This window comes from Entelurus aequoreus, linkage group LG05 (genome assembly GCF_033978785.1).
Source record: "Entelurus aequoreus isolate RoL-2023_Sb linkage group LG05, RoL_Eaeq_v1.1, whole genome shotgun sequence".
Classification (NCBI taxonomy): Eukaryota; Metazoa; Chordata; class Actinopteri; order Syngnathiformes; family Syngnathidae; genus Entelurus; species Entelurus aequoreus.
Window position 1 is genome coordinate 4,212,664 of NC_084735.1, and position 16,059 is coordinate 4,228,722.

The 16,059-nt window shown below is 44.2% G+C and overlaps 2 protein-coding genes across 2 annotated transcripts; one reads left to right on the top strand and one right to left on the bottom strand.

Annotated features, from left to right (window-relative positions):
• Window positions 1-669: 669 nt before the first annotated feature.
• On the top strand, window positions 670-9,809 carry LOC133649558 (leucine-rich repeat-containing protein 14B-like). The gene is made up of 3 exons (XM_062046148.1): window positions 670-957; window positions 5,818-6,446; window positions 8,848-9,809. Exons 1-3 carry the CDS (start codon window positions 670-672, stop codon window positions 9,515-9,517), a joined length of 1,587 nt encoding a protein of 528 aa, XP_061902132.1. The 3' UTR covers window positions 9,518-9,809.
• LOC133649556 (cytochrome b-c1 complex subunit 7-like) lies at window positions 9,560-15,900 on the bottom strand. Its single transcript, XM_062046147.1, has 4 exons — window positions 15,806-15,900; window positions 13,257-13,325; window positions 13,026-13,192; window positions 9,560-9,699 (listed from the first exon to the last, which is right to left on the bottom strand). The coding sequence occupies exons 1-4, from the start codon at window positions 15,822-15,824 to the stop codon at window positions 9,622-9,624; spliced, it is 333 nt and encodes a 110-aa protein (XP_061902131.1). The 5' UTR covers window positions 15,825-15,900; the 3' UTR covers window positions 9,560-9,621.
• Window positions 15,901-16,059: the final 159 nt, after the last annotated feature.

Sequence of the window (16,059 nt, forward strand, 5' to 3'; positions counted from 1 at the left end):
GGGCCATGGTGCACAACACAACACGGGGCCATGGTGCACAACACAACACGGGGCCATGGTGCACAACACAACACAACACGGGGCCATGGTGCACAACACAACACAACATGGGGCCATGGTGCACAACACAACACAACACGGGGGCATTGTGCACAACACAACACAACACGGGGCCATGGTGCACAACACAACACGGGGCCATGGTGCACAACACAACACGGGGCCATGGTGCACAACACAACACAACACGGGGCCATGGTGCACAACACAACACAGGGCCATGGTGCACAACACAACACAACACGGGGCCATGGTGCACAACACAACACAACACGGGGCCATGGTGCACAACACAACACAGGGCCATGGTGCACAACACAACACAACACAGGGCCATGGTGCACAACACAACACAGGGCCATGGTGCACAACACAACACAACACAGGGCCATGGTGCACAACACATGCTGCCAAGGGTACAAGCTGCAAATAGAGGTGTGATGTGAGCAGCTGATTCTATAAATAACACAACAAGGCAGCAGGAGTGACACACACACACACACACAGACAGACACACACACACACACACACACACACACACACAGACAGACACACACAGACACACACACACAGACAGACACACACAGACAGAGAGACTGAGAGACAGACATGAAGTCTCTCCGCTTCCTGGCGTCGGAGGCGTTGGTGGTGAGCGTGGTGGAGGCGGAGGTGGAGGTGGAGGAGAGTGTGAGGACATTGTCGGTGAGTGTGTACCCGCAGGTGTTCAAGGCGTCTTACCTGCACGAGCAGGCGCGCCTGCTGAGGGCTTTGGTGCGCACCTGGCCGCTGGCGGAGCTGCACCTGCAAAGGCTGCTGGGAAAGACGGCCGACTGTCACACGGACCTGACCTCACGCACCTGTCACACCTGCCTGGAGGCCATCTTCACTGGACTACAGGTACTCACTCACACTACCTGTTGTATCATGAATGATACAACCTGTCAATGTACATGAATGCTACAATAATACTTGTCAATATACATGAATACTAGAATAATACTTGTGAATATACATGAATACTATAATAATACTTGTCAATATACATGAATACTATAATAATGCTTGTCAATATACATGAATACTATAATAATACTTGTGAATATACATGAATACTATAATAATACTTGTCAATATACATGAATACTATAATAATGCTTGTCAATATACATGAATACTATAATAATACTTGTGAATATACATGAATACTATAATAATGCTTGTGAATATACATGAATACTACAATAATACTTGTGAATATACATGAATACCACAATAATACTTGTGAATATACTTATCTGTCAAGCATACTATAAAAATACTTGTGAATATACTTCTCTGTCGTGAATACTATAATACTTGTGATTATACATTAATACTATAATAATACTTGTGAATATACTTCTCTATTGTGAGTACTATAATACTTGTGATTATACATGAATACTATAATACTTGTGAATATACTTCTCTGTCATGAATACTATAATACTTGTGAATATACATGAATACTATAATAATACTTGCCAATATACATGAATACTATAATAATACTTGTGAATATACATGAATACTATAATAATACTTGTGAATATACATGAATACTATAATAATACTTGTGAATATACATGAATACTATAATAATACTTGTGAATATACATGAATACTATAATAATACTTGTGAATATACATGAATACTATAGTAATACTGGTGAATATACATGAATACTATAATAATACTTGTGAATATACATGAATACTACAATAATACTTGTGAATATACATGAATACTACAATAATACTTGTGAATATACATGAATACTATAATAATACTTGTGAATATACATGAATACTATAATAATACTTGTGAATATACATGAATACTATAATAATACTTGTGAATATACTTCTCTGTCATGCAGTATTCACTAACACTTCTGGCGGATCATTCTCGTATTTGAAGGAAAATCTTATATCATTTTGTAAATATTTTATGCACTTTAATGTTGTGTGGTAAATGTTTGCACCTTGCTCAAAGTAACATTTGACATAAATATATATATATATAATATATATATATATATATATATATATATATATATATATGTGTGTGTGTGTATATATATATATATCATATCAATATATATACACATACATATATATACACATACGTATACATTATGTTACCATTAGTGGTACATTTCTTTAAATATTTAAATATATATATATATATATATATATATATATATATATATATATATATATATATATATATATATATATATATATAACTAATGTTGAATAAAAATTTAGTTGTAGTCTCATAATCACAGAGAACACATGAAGCTACACCACACAAAAATACATCCAATTATATATATATATATATATGCATATATAAATATATACACACATACAGTATATATATATACATACACACATATATATACATAAATACACATATACATACAGTATATATACGTATATACACACGCATATATATACAGTATATATATACACAGTATATATATATACACACATTGAAAAGTATATATGTGTGTAGTATATATGTGTATAGTATATATGTGTATAGTATATATATATGTGTATAGTATATATGTGTACAGTATATATGTGTATAGTATATATGTGTATAGTATAGTCATTTAACATTGGGAACACTATAATAATTCTGCCCAAAAATACAACTAGCTGTGTGTGTGTGATGGATGTGAGTGTAGTGCCACCACCAGGCTGATCAGTGCAACAGCAGACAGTCATGAATGATAAGCATAATAACAACATATATATATACACACATGGACCTTGTGGTGGTCTAACGTCACCTTGTGGTGGTCTAACGTCACCTTGTGGTGGTCTGACGTCGCCTTGTGGTGGTCTAACGTCGCCTTGTGGTGGTCTAACGTCGCCTTGTGGTGGTCTAACGTCGCCTTGTGGTGGTCTAACGTCGCCTTGTGGTGGTCTAACGTCGCCTTGTGGTGGTCTAACGTCGCCTTGTGGTGGTCTAACGTCGCCTTGTGGTGGTCTAACGTCGCCTTGTGGTGGTCTAACGTCTCCTTGTGGTGGTCTGACGTCGCCTTGTGGTGGTCTGACGTCGCCTTGTGGTGGTCTGACGTCGCCTTGTGGTGGTCTAACGTCACCTTGTGGTGGTCTAACGTCACCTTGTGGTGGTCTAACGTCGCCTTGTGGTGGTCTAACGTCGCCTTGTGGTGGTCTAACGTCCCCTTGTGGTGGTCTAACGTCGCCTTGTGGTGGTCTAACGTCGCCTTGTGGTGGTCTAACGTCTCCTTGTGGTGGTCTGACGTCGCCTTGTGGTGGTCTGACGTCGCCTTGTGGTGGTCTAACGTCGCCTTGTGGTGGTCTAACGTCGCCTTGTGGTGGTCTAACGTCGCCTTGTGGTGGTCTAACGTCCCCTTGTGGTGGTCTAACGTCGCCTTGTGGTGGTCTAACGTCGCCTTGTGGTGGTCTAACGTCGCCTTGTGGTGGTCTGACGTCGCCTTGTGGTGGTCTGACGTCTCCTTGTGGTGGTCTGACGTCGCCTTGTGGTGGTCTAACGTCGCCTTGTGGTGGTCTAACGTCGCCTTGTGGTGGTCTAACGTCGCCTTGTGGTGGTCTAACGTCACCTTGTGGTGGTCTAACGTCACCTTGTGGTGGTCTAACGTCGCCTTGTGGTGGTCTAACGTCGCCTTGTGGTCTAACGTCGCCTTGTGGTGGTCTAACGTCGCCTTGTGGTGGTCTAACGTCGCCTTGTGGTGGTCTAACGTCACCTTGTGGTGGTCTAACGTCGCCTTGTGGTGGTCTAACGTCGCCTTGTGGTGGTCTAACGTGAACTTGTGGTGGTCTAACGTCGCCTTGTGGTGGTCTAACGTCGCCTTGTGGTGGTCTAACGTGAACTTGTGGTGGTCTAACGTCACCTTGTGGTGGTCTAACGTCGCCTTGTGGTGGTCTAACGTCACCTTGTGGTGGTCTAACGTCGCCTTGTGGTGGTCTAACGTCGCCTTGTGGTGGTCTAACGTCGCCTTGTGGTGGTCTAACGTCGCCTTGTGGTGGTCTAACGTCGCCTTGTGGTGGTCTAACGTCGCCTTGTGGTGGTCTAACGTCGCCTTGTGGTGGTCTAACGTCGCCTTGTGGTGGTCTAACGTCACCTTGTGGTGGTCTAACGTCGCCTTGTTGGTGGTCTAACGTCGCCTTGTGGTGGTCTAACGTCGCCTTGTGGTGGTCTAACGTCACCTTGTGGTGGTCTAACGTCGCCTTGTTGGTGGTCTAACGTCGCCTTGTGGTGGTCTAACGTGAACTTGTGGTGGTCTAACGTCACCTTGTGGTGGTCTAACGTCGCCTTGTGGTGGTCTAACGTCACCTTGTGGTGGTCTAACGTCGCCTTGTGGTGGTCTAACGTCGCCTTGTGGTGGTCTAACGTCGCCTTGTGGTGGTCTAACGTCGCCTTGTGGTGGTCTAACGTCGCCTTGTGGTGGTCTAACGTCGCCTTGTGGTGGTCTAACGTCACCTTGTGGTGGTCTAACGTCACCTTGTGGTGGTCTAACGTCACCTTGTGGTGGTCTAACGTCACCTTGTGGTGGTCTAACGTCACCTTGTGGTGGTCTAACGTCCCCTTGTGGTGGTCTAACGTCGCCTTGTGGTGGTCTAACGTCGCCTTGTGGTGGTCTAACGTCGCCTTGTGGTGGTCTAACGTCGCCTTGTGGTGGTCTAACGTCGCCTTGTGGTGGTCTAACGTCGCCTTGTGGTGGTCTAACGTCAGCTTGTGGTGGTCTAACGTCGCCTTGTGGTGGTCTAACGTCGCCTTGTGGTGGTCTAACGTCACCTTGTGGTGGTCTAACGTCAGCTTGTGGTGGTCTAACGTCGCCTTGTGGTGGTCTAACGTCGCCTTGTGGTGGTCTAACGTCGCCTTGTGGTGGTCTAACGTCGCCTTGTGGTGGTCTAACGTCGCCTTGTGGTGGTCTAACGTCACCTTGTGGTGGTCTAACGTCACCTTGTGGTGGTCTAACGTCGCCTTGTGGTGGTCTAACGTCGCCTTGTGGTGGTCTAACGTCGCCTTGTGGTGGTCTAACGTCGCCTTGTGGTGGTCTAACGTCGCCTTGTGGTGGTCTAACGTCGCCTTGTGGTGGTCTAACGTCGCCTTGTGGTGGTCTAACGTCGCCTTGTGGTGGTCTAACGTCACCTTGTGGTGGTCTAACGTCGCCTTGTGGTGGTCTAACGTCGCCTTGTGGTGGTCTAACGTCACCTTGTGGTGGTCTAACGTCACCTTGTGGTGGTCTAACGTCGCCTTGTGGTGGTCTAACGTCACCTTGTGGTGGTCTAACGTCGCCTTGTGGTGGTCTAACGTCACCTTGTGGTGGTCTAACGTCACCTTGTGGTGGTCTAACGTCGCCTTGTGGTGGTCTAACGTCGCCTTGTGGTGGTCTAACGTCGCCTTGTGGTGGTCTAACGTCGCCTTGTGGTGGTCTAACGTCGCCTTGTGGTGGTCTAACGTCGCCTTGTGGTGGTCTAACGTCGCCTTGTGGTGGTCTAACGTCGCCTTGTGGTGGTCTAACGTCGCCTTGTGGTGGTCTAACGTCGCCTTGTGGTGGTCTAACGTCGCCTTGTGGTGGTCTAACGTCAACTTGTGGTGGTCTAACGTCACCTTGTGGTGGTCTAACGTCGCCTTGTGGTGGTCTAACGTCGCCTTGTGGTGGTCTAACGTCACCTTGTGGTGGTCTAACGTCACTTCTGTCCCCCCCAAAGGACTACGTGTTGTCCCCGCCTACCACATACGGCAAAGTCCTGCGCCTGGTGGACCTGACGGCCCTGAAAGACGTGGAGCACCAGGCGTGCCCGTGCGGGACCACCATGGGCCGCTGGGCTCGCACCCAGCTGCTGGCCAGGGTGTGCCAGGAGACGGCGGTGGCCATGCAGGCGTGCGAGGTGTCGGCGTGCGCGTGGGACATGTCCATCGAGGTGAGGCTGAACGGCCTGGTGACGGGCCGCAGCTACGAGCAGGTGTCGCAGGCCTTGCTCCTGCACCGCCTCTGCCCCCTCAAGATGCACTTCCTGGGCTTCCGGGCCGACTCCCTGGCGCCCAGGCAGTTCTTCTACGTCCTGCGACTGGCCCGGCCCGAGCTCTTCACCTCCCTGGAGGTGGTGCACAACGTCCCGCTGGAGGCGGCCCACCTGGAGGTGCTGCTCTCCCGGGTGGAGTTCCCCCGGCTGCGCTCCCTGGCGCTGCCCGCGGGGGCGCTGGATGTGAGGAGGCTGGGCTCGGATGAGGACGACCTCCTGGCCACGCTCGGCCGCCTGCTGGCACGACTCACCCGCCTCACCCGTCTCTCGCTGGGCTTCTCCGTGCTCACTGGCCACATACGCAGACTGCTCAGGTGAGTCCACCTCCTAGTCCATACCTAGCATGTACACTATGTCTACCCAGTACAAATAGTAAGTACACAGCAACGCATGTGCACTTATTACTTTTAGCCAGTAGCAAGTACACATGTGTACTTACTACTTCTACCCAGTAGAGGTAGTATGTACTGTACTCAAGGATGTACGAGCAATTACTACTTTTGCTCAGTAGAAGTAGTAAGTACTAGTTCTACCCATTAGTAGTATGAACAAAGGGACAGCTGTGTACTCACTACTTTTACCTAGTAGTAGTAAGTACACCAGAACAGATGTGCACCAACTACTTTTACCCAGTATCAGTAGTAAGTACACAGATACACACGTGTACTTACTGCTGCTACTGGGTAGAAGTAGTATGTACTGTACAAAAGAGACGTATGTGCAATTATTACTTTTACTCAATAGAAGTAGTAAGTACACAGGGACAGATGTTCAATCACTACTTCTACCCAGTAGCAGTGGTAAATACACAGGGACAAATGAGTACTCACTACCTTTACCCAGTTAAAGGATGAAGAACAGAGGAACACATGAACTTACAATTTTTACCCAGTAGAAGTACCAAGTACACAGGAACACATGTGGACTTAGTACTTTTACCCAGTAGAAGTATCAAGTACACAGGAACACATGTGGACTTAGTACTTTTACCCAGTAAAAGTACGAAGTACACAGGAACACATCTGGACTTAGTACTTTTACTCAGTAGAAGTACCAAGTACACAGGAACACATGTGGACTTAGTACTTTTACCCAGTAAAAGTATGAAGTACACAGGAACACATGTGGACTTAGTACTTTTACCCAGTAGAAGTATCAAGTACACAGGAACACATGTGGACTTAGTACTTTTACCCAGTAAAAGTACGAAGTACACAGGAACACATGTGGACTTAGTACTTTTACCCAGTAGAAGTATCAAGTACACAGGAACACATGTGGACTTAGTACTTTTACCCAGTAAAAGTACGAAGTACACAGGAACACATGTGGACTTAGTACTTTTACTCAGTAGAAGTACCAAGTACACAGGAACACATGTGGACTTAGTACTTTTACCCAGTAAAAGTATGAAGTACACAGGAACACATGTGGACTTAGTACTTTTACCCAGTAAAAGTATGAAGTACACAGGAACACATGTGGACTTAGTACTTTTACCCACTAAAAGTATGAAGTACACAGGAACACATGTGGACTTAGTACTTGTACCCAGTAGAAGTAGAAAGTACACAGGAACACATGTGGACTTAGTACTTTTCCCTAGTAGAAGTGCCAAGTACACAGGAACACATGTGGACTTAGTACTTTTACCCAGTAAAAGTATGAAGTACACAGGAACACATGTGGACTTAGTACGTCTACCCAGTAAAAGTATGAAGTACACAGGAACACATGTGGACTTAGTACTTGTACCCAGTAGAAGTAGCAAGTACACAGGAACACATGTGGACTTAGTACTTTTACCCAGTAGAAGTGCCAAGTATACAGGAACACATGTGGACTTAGTACTTGTACCCAGTAGAAGTAGAAAGTACACAGGAACCCATGTGGACTTAGTACCTATACCCAGTAGAAGTACCAAGTACACAGGAACAGATGTGGACTTAGTACTTGTACCCAGTAGAAGTATGAAGTACACAGGAACAGATGTGGACTTAGTACTTGTACCCAGTAGAAGTATGAAGTACACAGGAACAGATGTGGACTTAGTACTTGTACCCAGTAGAAGTACGAAGTACACAGGAACAGATGTGGACTTAGTACTTGTACCCAGTAGAAGTATGAAGTACACAGGAACAGATGTGGACTTAGTACTTGTACCCAGTAGAAGTAGCAAGTACACAGGAACAGATGTGGACTTAGTACTTTTACCCAGTAAAAGTACGAAGTACACAGGAACAGATGTGGACTTAGTACTTGTACCCAGTAGAAGTAGCAAGTACACAGGAACAGATGTGGACTTAGTACTTTTACCCAGTAAAAGTACGAAGTACACAGGAACAGATGTGGACTTAGTACTTGTACCCAGTAGAAGTATGAAGTACACAGGAACAGATGTGGACTTAGTACTTGTACCCAGTAGAAGTAGCAAGTACACAGGAACAGATGTGGACTTAGTACTTTTACCCAGTAAAAGTACGAAGTACACAGGAACAGATGTGGACTTAGTACTTGTACCCAGTAGAAGTAGCAAGTACACAGGAACAGATGTGGACTTAGTACTTTTACCCAGTAAAAGTACGAAGTACACAGGAACAGATGTGGACTTAGTACTTGTACCCAGTAGAAGTATGAAGTACACAGGAACACATGTGGACTTAGTACTTGTACCCAGTAGAAGTAGCAAGTGAGTGACTAGAGTGGTGTTGTTAGTCCTCTCTCCACAGCCCTGGAAAGTCTGGAGTTGTCCAACTGCTGCCTGAGCCGGGTGGACATGACCTACCTGTCCAACAGCCTGCACAGTGAGAACCTGGTCCACCTGGACCTGAGCGGTCACCAGGTCACGGCCGCCTTAGCCGCTCCCTTCCACAAGCTGCTGGGCCGCTGCTCGTCCACGCTGGCCACGCTGGTGCTGGAGGAGTGTGGCGTGGAGGACGCCCACGTGGACGCCCTGGTGGGCGCGCTGAGCCGCTGCCAGGCGCTGGAGGAGCTCAAGCTGCTGGGCAACCCTCTGACCTCTTGGGGGCTGCGGGGGATCTTCTCCGCCTTGTCCGCTGACTTCCCCAAGCTGCGGTACGTGGAGATCCCGGTGCCCCGCGAGTGCTACCCGGAGGACGCCGCCTACCCGCTGGACGACGCCGTCCTTCTGCGGTACGACCGGGTGCTCTTCGGGGAGGTCCGGGAGCAGCTGCTGGGGGTCCTGGCGGGCGCCGGCAGAGGCAGCGTGGAGGTGTGCACCCCGCTGATGGGCGTCTATGACGCAGACCTCAAGGAGACCAGCAACGAGCTGGGGGTGTCCATGCTCAAGTCCTTCCACGCGGTGGTGGAGAACTTCCTGGACACGGTCACGGAGGTGGACGAGCGGAGGAGCCAGAAGAACTGAACGTGTGACTACTTCTACTACGCCAATAAACACAACACCACCTTTCCAAATGTACATTTTAGTGAGGGTTTCTCTTAAATACCAGTCATGCTCACACCACTCTTTCATTTCTTCATCCACTCCTCTCTTTCTTTCCTCTCGCGGATCACCTCGTCCAGGTATGGCGTCAGGTAGTGCTCGTCCTAAACGGGAGGGACACACCTTTGCTCAGCAATCATGACACAAATAACACTTTTTCATTCATGCAGAAATCACAATCACCATAAATTCCCGACTATGAGCCGCTACTTTCCCCCCCCTACGCTTTGAGCCCTGCGGCCTGTAAAACGGTGCGGCTAATTGATGGATTTTTCCTGGCTGACTGCCGTCATGTTTTGTGCTTCATAGTGGTCATGAAACACTGGAATGGTGTGTTTGTGCCGTGGCGCCATCTTGTGACTGCAGAATGAAAACATACTCCCAGCTTTGATGCCTTAAACCGGAAGTAAAAGCGTCCATAGCGTTTCTATGGATTCTCCAAGTAAGTTTTACAATATAACTAAAACTAAAGCGTCTGTAGGAGTGTTTCCGTGCACATTTGTACGACCTATCCTAATGCAATCAAGCTAGTGTCGTTAGCATTAGCTAATAAGCTAACACGTTTACAAGTGTCTGTGTTAGTATTATTAACTTACATTCTTTTTGTATTGTTTCGTAAACTCACCAAAACGCCACTGTGGAGTTATCGAGTCTGTTAAGCGGGTCCATGATCACGACTTCTGTTTTGTCTGAGAGGCCGTTTTACTGCCCTGTCACAGGCGCCGTTTGGAAACAATTGAGGTATGTGAATAAACATTTACAGAATAACTCCTTTGACAAAGTAGATATCAGTGTAGTACAGCACGTGTTTGATACTGATAACGATGACTAGTCATCAAGAAGGTCAATAACCGATATTTGGAGTCAATATGGGAATGGAAAAGTGTATCAATTACAGATCAAACGATATGTTTTTTCAGGGTCGATGCCAATACCAATTATTAGTAGTCAAGGAGGCCGATAACCGATATTTGGAGCCGATATAGGAATCTAAAAGATTGGACAATGTTATTTTTGAGAGCCGATACTGATACCGATGATGAGCATTCAAAAAATGTGATAACTGATATTTGGAGGCAATACGGGAATCAAAAAGCGTATCAATTACAGATTGAACAAGGGCTGATACTGATACCGATTACTAGTCGCCGAGAAGGTCAATAACCGATATTTGGAGTCAATATGGGAATGGAAAAGTGCATCAATTACAGATCAAACAATATGTTTTTTTCAGGGTTGATACCAATACCGATTATTAGTAGTCAAGGAGGCTGATAACCGATATTTGGAGCTGATATGGGAATCAAAAAGTGTATAAATTAAAGATCGAACTGTATTTTTTTCAGGGATGATACAATACCGATTATTAGTAGTCAAGGAGGCCGATAACCGATATTTGGAGCCGATATAGGAATCAAAAAGATTGGGCAATATGTTATTTTTGAGAGCTGATACTGATACCGATGATGAGCATTCAAAAAAGGTGATAACTGATATTTGGAGGCAATACGGTAATCGTAAAGCGTATCAATTACAGATTGAACAAGGGCTGATACTAATAACGATTACTAGTCGCCGAGAAGGTCAATAACCGATATTTGGAGTCAATATGGGAATGGGAAAGTGCATCAATTACAGATCAAACAATGTTTTTTTCAGGGCCGATACCAATACCGATTATTAGTAGTCAAGGAGGCTGATAACCGATATTTAGAGCTGATATGGGAATCAAAAAGTGTATCAATTAAAGATCAAACTGTGTTTTTTACAGGGATGATACAATACCGATTATTAGTAGTCAAGGAGGCCGATAACCGATATTCGGAGCCGATATAGGAATCAAAAAGATTGGGCAATATGTTATTTTTGAGAGCTGATACTGATACCGATGATGAGCATTCAAAAAAGGTGATAACTGATATTTGGAGGCAATACAGGAATCGAAAAGCGTATCATTTACAGATTGAACAAGGGCTGATACTGATAACGATTACTAGTCGTCAAGAAGGTCAATAACCGATATTTGGAGTCAATATGGGAATGGAAAAGTGCATCAATTACAGATCAAACGATATGTTTTTTTCAGGGTTGATACCAATACCGATTATTAGTAGTCAAGGAGGCTGATAACCGATATTTGGAGCTGATATGGGAATCAAAAAGTGTATAAATTAAAGATCGAACTGTATTTTTTTCAGGGATGATACAATACCGAATATTAGTAGTCAAGGAGGCCGATAACCGATATTCGGAGCCGATATAGGAATCAAAAAGATTGGGCAATATGTTATTTTTGAGAGCTGATACTGATACCGATGATGAGCATTCAAAAAAGGTGATAACTGATATTTGGAGGCAATACAGGAATCGAAAAGCGTATCATTTACAGATTGAACAAGGGCTGATACTGATAACGATTACTAGTCGTCAAGAAGGTCAATAACCGATATTTGGAGTCAATATGGGAATGGAAAAGTGCATCAATTACAGATCAAACGATATGTTTTTTTCAGGGTTGATACCAATACCGATTATTAGTAGTCAAGGAGGCTGATAACCGATATTTGGAGCTGATATGGGAATCAAAAAGTGTATAAATTAAAGATCGAACTGTATTTTTTTCAGGGATGATACAATACCGATAATTAGTAGTCAAGGAGGCCGATAACCGATATTTGGAGCCGATATAGGAATCAAAAAGATTGGGCAATATGTTATTTTTGAGAGCTGATACTGATACCGATGATGAGCATTCAAAAAAGGTGATAACTGATATTTGGAGGCAATACGGGAATCGAAAATCGTATCAATTACAGATTGAACAAGGGCTGATACTGATACCGATTACTAGTCGTCAAGAAGGTCAATAACCGATATTTGGAGTCAATATGGGAATGGAAAAGTGCATCAATTACAGATCAAACGATATGTTTTTTTCAGGGCCGATACCAATACCGATTATTAGTAGTCAAGGAGGCTGATAACCGATATTTGGAGCTGACATGGGAATCAAAAAGTGTATCAATTATAGATCAAACTGTGTTTTTTTCAGGGATGACACAATACCGATTATTAGTAGTCAAGGAGGCCGATAACCGATATTTGGAGCCGATATAGGAATCAAAAAGATTGGGCAATATGTTATTTTGAGAGCTGATACTGATACCGATGATGAGCATTCAAAAAAGGTGATAACTGATATTTGGAGGCAATACGGGAATCGAAAATCGTATCAATTACAGATTGAACAAGGGCTGATACTGATAACGATTACTAGTCGCCGAGAAGGTCAATAACCGATACTTGGAGTCAATTTGGGAATGGAAAAGTGCATCAATTACAGATCACACAATATTGTTTGTTCAGGGCCGATACCAATACCAATTGTCAGTGGTCATGGAGGCCGATAACTGCTACTTGGAGCCCCCACCTGCTCATACTGTGTCCACTGGTCCTTGGGCAGGATCTGGTGCTTCATGGACAGATCCAGGGCCCTCTTGATGCGGAAGATGCGGTCGTTGGAGACATTCTCTGGCAGCCGCCGCAAGGCCTCCTTCACGTCGGCGTCCTCGTGCCTCGTGTCGTCTCGCATCAGACCTGACGCGTGCAACATGTCTTTAAAAGCAAGTTGCAGGGCAAAACATGCACGCTTTATGCTTACCCAGTTGGTTGAAGCCAGCCATGTTGTAATACCACTTTCTCACACCGCTCATCAGCCTGCCTGCGGTCACTGCAACAACACATCAAGTTCACAACACTAACACATTATACAAACACACTTCATAACACAAACAAGACAACTTAAAACTATTAATATATATATATATATACACACACACACAGGACATGTGCACTTACTACTTCTACCCAGTAGTAGTAGTATGTACACAGGGACACAAGTGCACTTACTACTTCTACCCAGTAGTAGTATGTACACAGGGACACAAGTGCACTTACTACTTCTACCCAGCAGTAGTAGTATGTACACAGGGACACAAGTGCACTTACTACTTCTACCCAGTAGTAGTAGTATGTACACAGGGACACAAATGCACTTACTACTTCTACCCAGCAGTAGTAGTATGTACACAGGGACACAAGTGCACTTACTACTTCTACCCAGTAGCAGTAGTAAGTACACAGGGACACAAGTGCACTTACTACTTCTGCCCAGTAGTAGTAGTACGTACACAGGGACACAAGTGCACTTACTACTTCTACCCAGTAGCAGTAGTAAGTACACATGGACACAAGTGCACTTACTACTTCTACCCAGTAGCAGTAGTATGTACACATGGACACAAGTGCACTTACTACTTCTACCCAGTAGTAGTAGTATGTACACAGGGACACAAGTGCACTTACTACTTCTACCCAGTAGTAGTAAGTACACAGGGACACAAGTGCACTTACTACTTCTACCCAGTAGTAGTAGTAAGTACACAGGGACACAAGTGCACTTACTACTTCTACCCAGTAGTAGTAGTATATACACAGGGACACAAGTGCACTTACTACTTCTACCCAGTAGCAGTAGTATGTACACAGGGACACAAGTGCACTTACTACTTCTACCCAGTAGTAGTAAGTACACAGGGACACAAGTGCACTTACTACTTCTACCCAGTAGTAGTAGTAAGTACACAGGGACACAAGTGCACTTACTACTTCTACCCAGTAGTAGTAGTATGTACACAGGGACACAAGTGCACTTACTACTTCTACCCAGTAGTAGCAGTAAGTAGACAGAAAAAAACATGTGCGCGTACTACTACTAGAACACGGATCAAACTGTTATTTTTCAGGGCTGATACCAATTCCAATTATTAGTAGTCAAGGAGGCTGATAATTGATATTTGGAGGCCGATAATTGATATTTGGAGCCGATATGGGAATTGAAAAGTGTATCAATTTGACATCTAACTACATGTTATTTTTCAGGGCCGATACAGATTAATAGTAGTCAAAGAGGCCGGTAACTGATATTTTGCGCCGATATGGGAATCCAAGTGTATCAATCATAGATCAAACGATATGTTTGTTTCAGGGCTGATACTGATTATTAGTAGTCAAGGAGGCCGATAACAGATATTTGGAGCCGATGTAGGAATCGAAAAGTGTATCAATTATAGATCAAACTGTTACTTTTCAGGGCTGATACGATATCGATTATGAATCGTCAAGGAGGTTAATAACTGATATTTGGAGTCAATATGGGAATGGAAAAGTGTATCAATCATAGATCGAACTATATGTTTTTTTCAGGGCCGATACTGATACTGATTATTAGTAGTCAAGGAGGTCAATAACCAATATTTGGCGCCGATATGGGAATCAAAAAGTGGATACATTTGAGATTGAATGTGTTTTCAGAGCTGATACCAGTAGTCAAGGAGGCCGATGACCGATATTTGGAGCTGATAGAGGAATCAAAAAGTGGATCAATCATAGATCAAGCGATATGTTTTCTTTCAGGGCTGATACTGATTACTAGTAGTCAAGGAGGCCGATAACCCACATTTGGAGCTGATATAAGATTGAACTGTTATTTTTCAGGGCTGATACGATACCGATTATGAATCGTCAAGGAGACTAATAACTGACATTTGGTGTCAATATGGTAATTAAAAAGTCTATCAATCATAGATGGAACTATATATTTTTTCAGGGCCGATACTGATACTGATTATTAGTAGTCAAGAAGGCTGATAACCGATATTTGGAGCTGATATAAGAATCGAAAAGTGTATCAATCATAGATCAAGCGACATGTTCTATTTCAGGGCCGATACTGATTATAAGTAGTCAAGGAGGTCGATATTTGAAGCCGATATAAGAATCGAAAAGTGTATCAATTATAGATAAAACTGTTATTTTTCAGGGCTGATACGATACCGATTATTAGTCGACAAGGAGGCTGATAACTGATATTTGGAGTCAATATGGGAATTAAAAAGTGTATTTAATAATACATTAATTTTTCATTAAATGTTAAAAACGGAGTTTTAGTGCTGGGTTAGCATGCGACTTTAGCCGTTAGCATGGAGCTAGCAGGGCGCCACTAGAGGACAAACGCGAGTCAAAGGCGTCAGAAATCCCACTAAAGACGAGACATTCCTCTAATGTGATGCCGAATGATACTTTATTAGACATCCACGCTGCTCGGTCCATGGTGGCGGCGTAATAAATGTGATTATTATCAAGGCTTACCTGGAGCTCTCGACGCCATGTTTGGATGTGAGGACGGGCGCGGTGCATTATGGGAAACAACGATCCCGGAAGTGACGATTTTTATTTATTTTTTTAATGACGCTAATAAACTTATATTGAAGCAAATATATAAACGGTCGTGGTATTACTTGTATTTATACGAGCAACGTGTTTATTCCGACCAGCTCTCAGTGTAGCATAGGACTCAATGTGTCGCATTAACGAGCGTCCACACGTCACATCCGGTCGGGGAC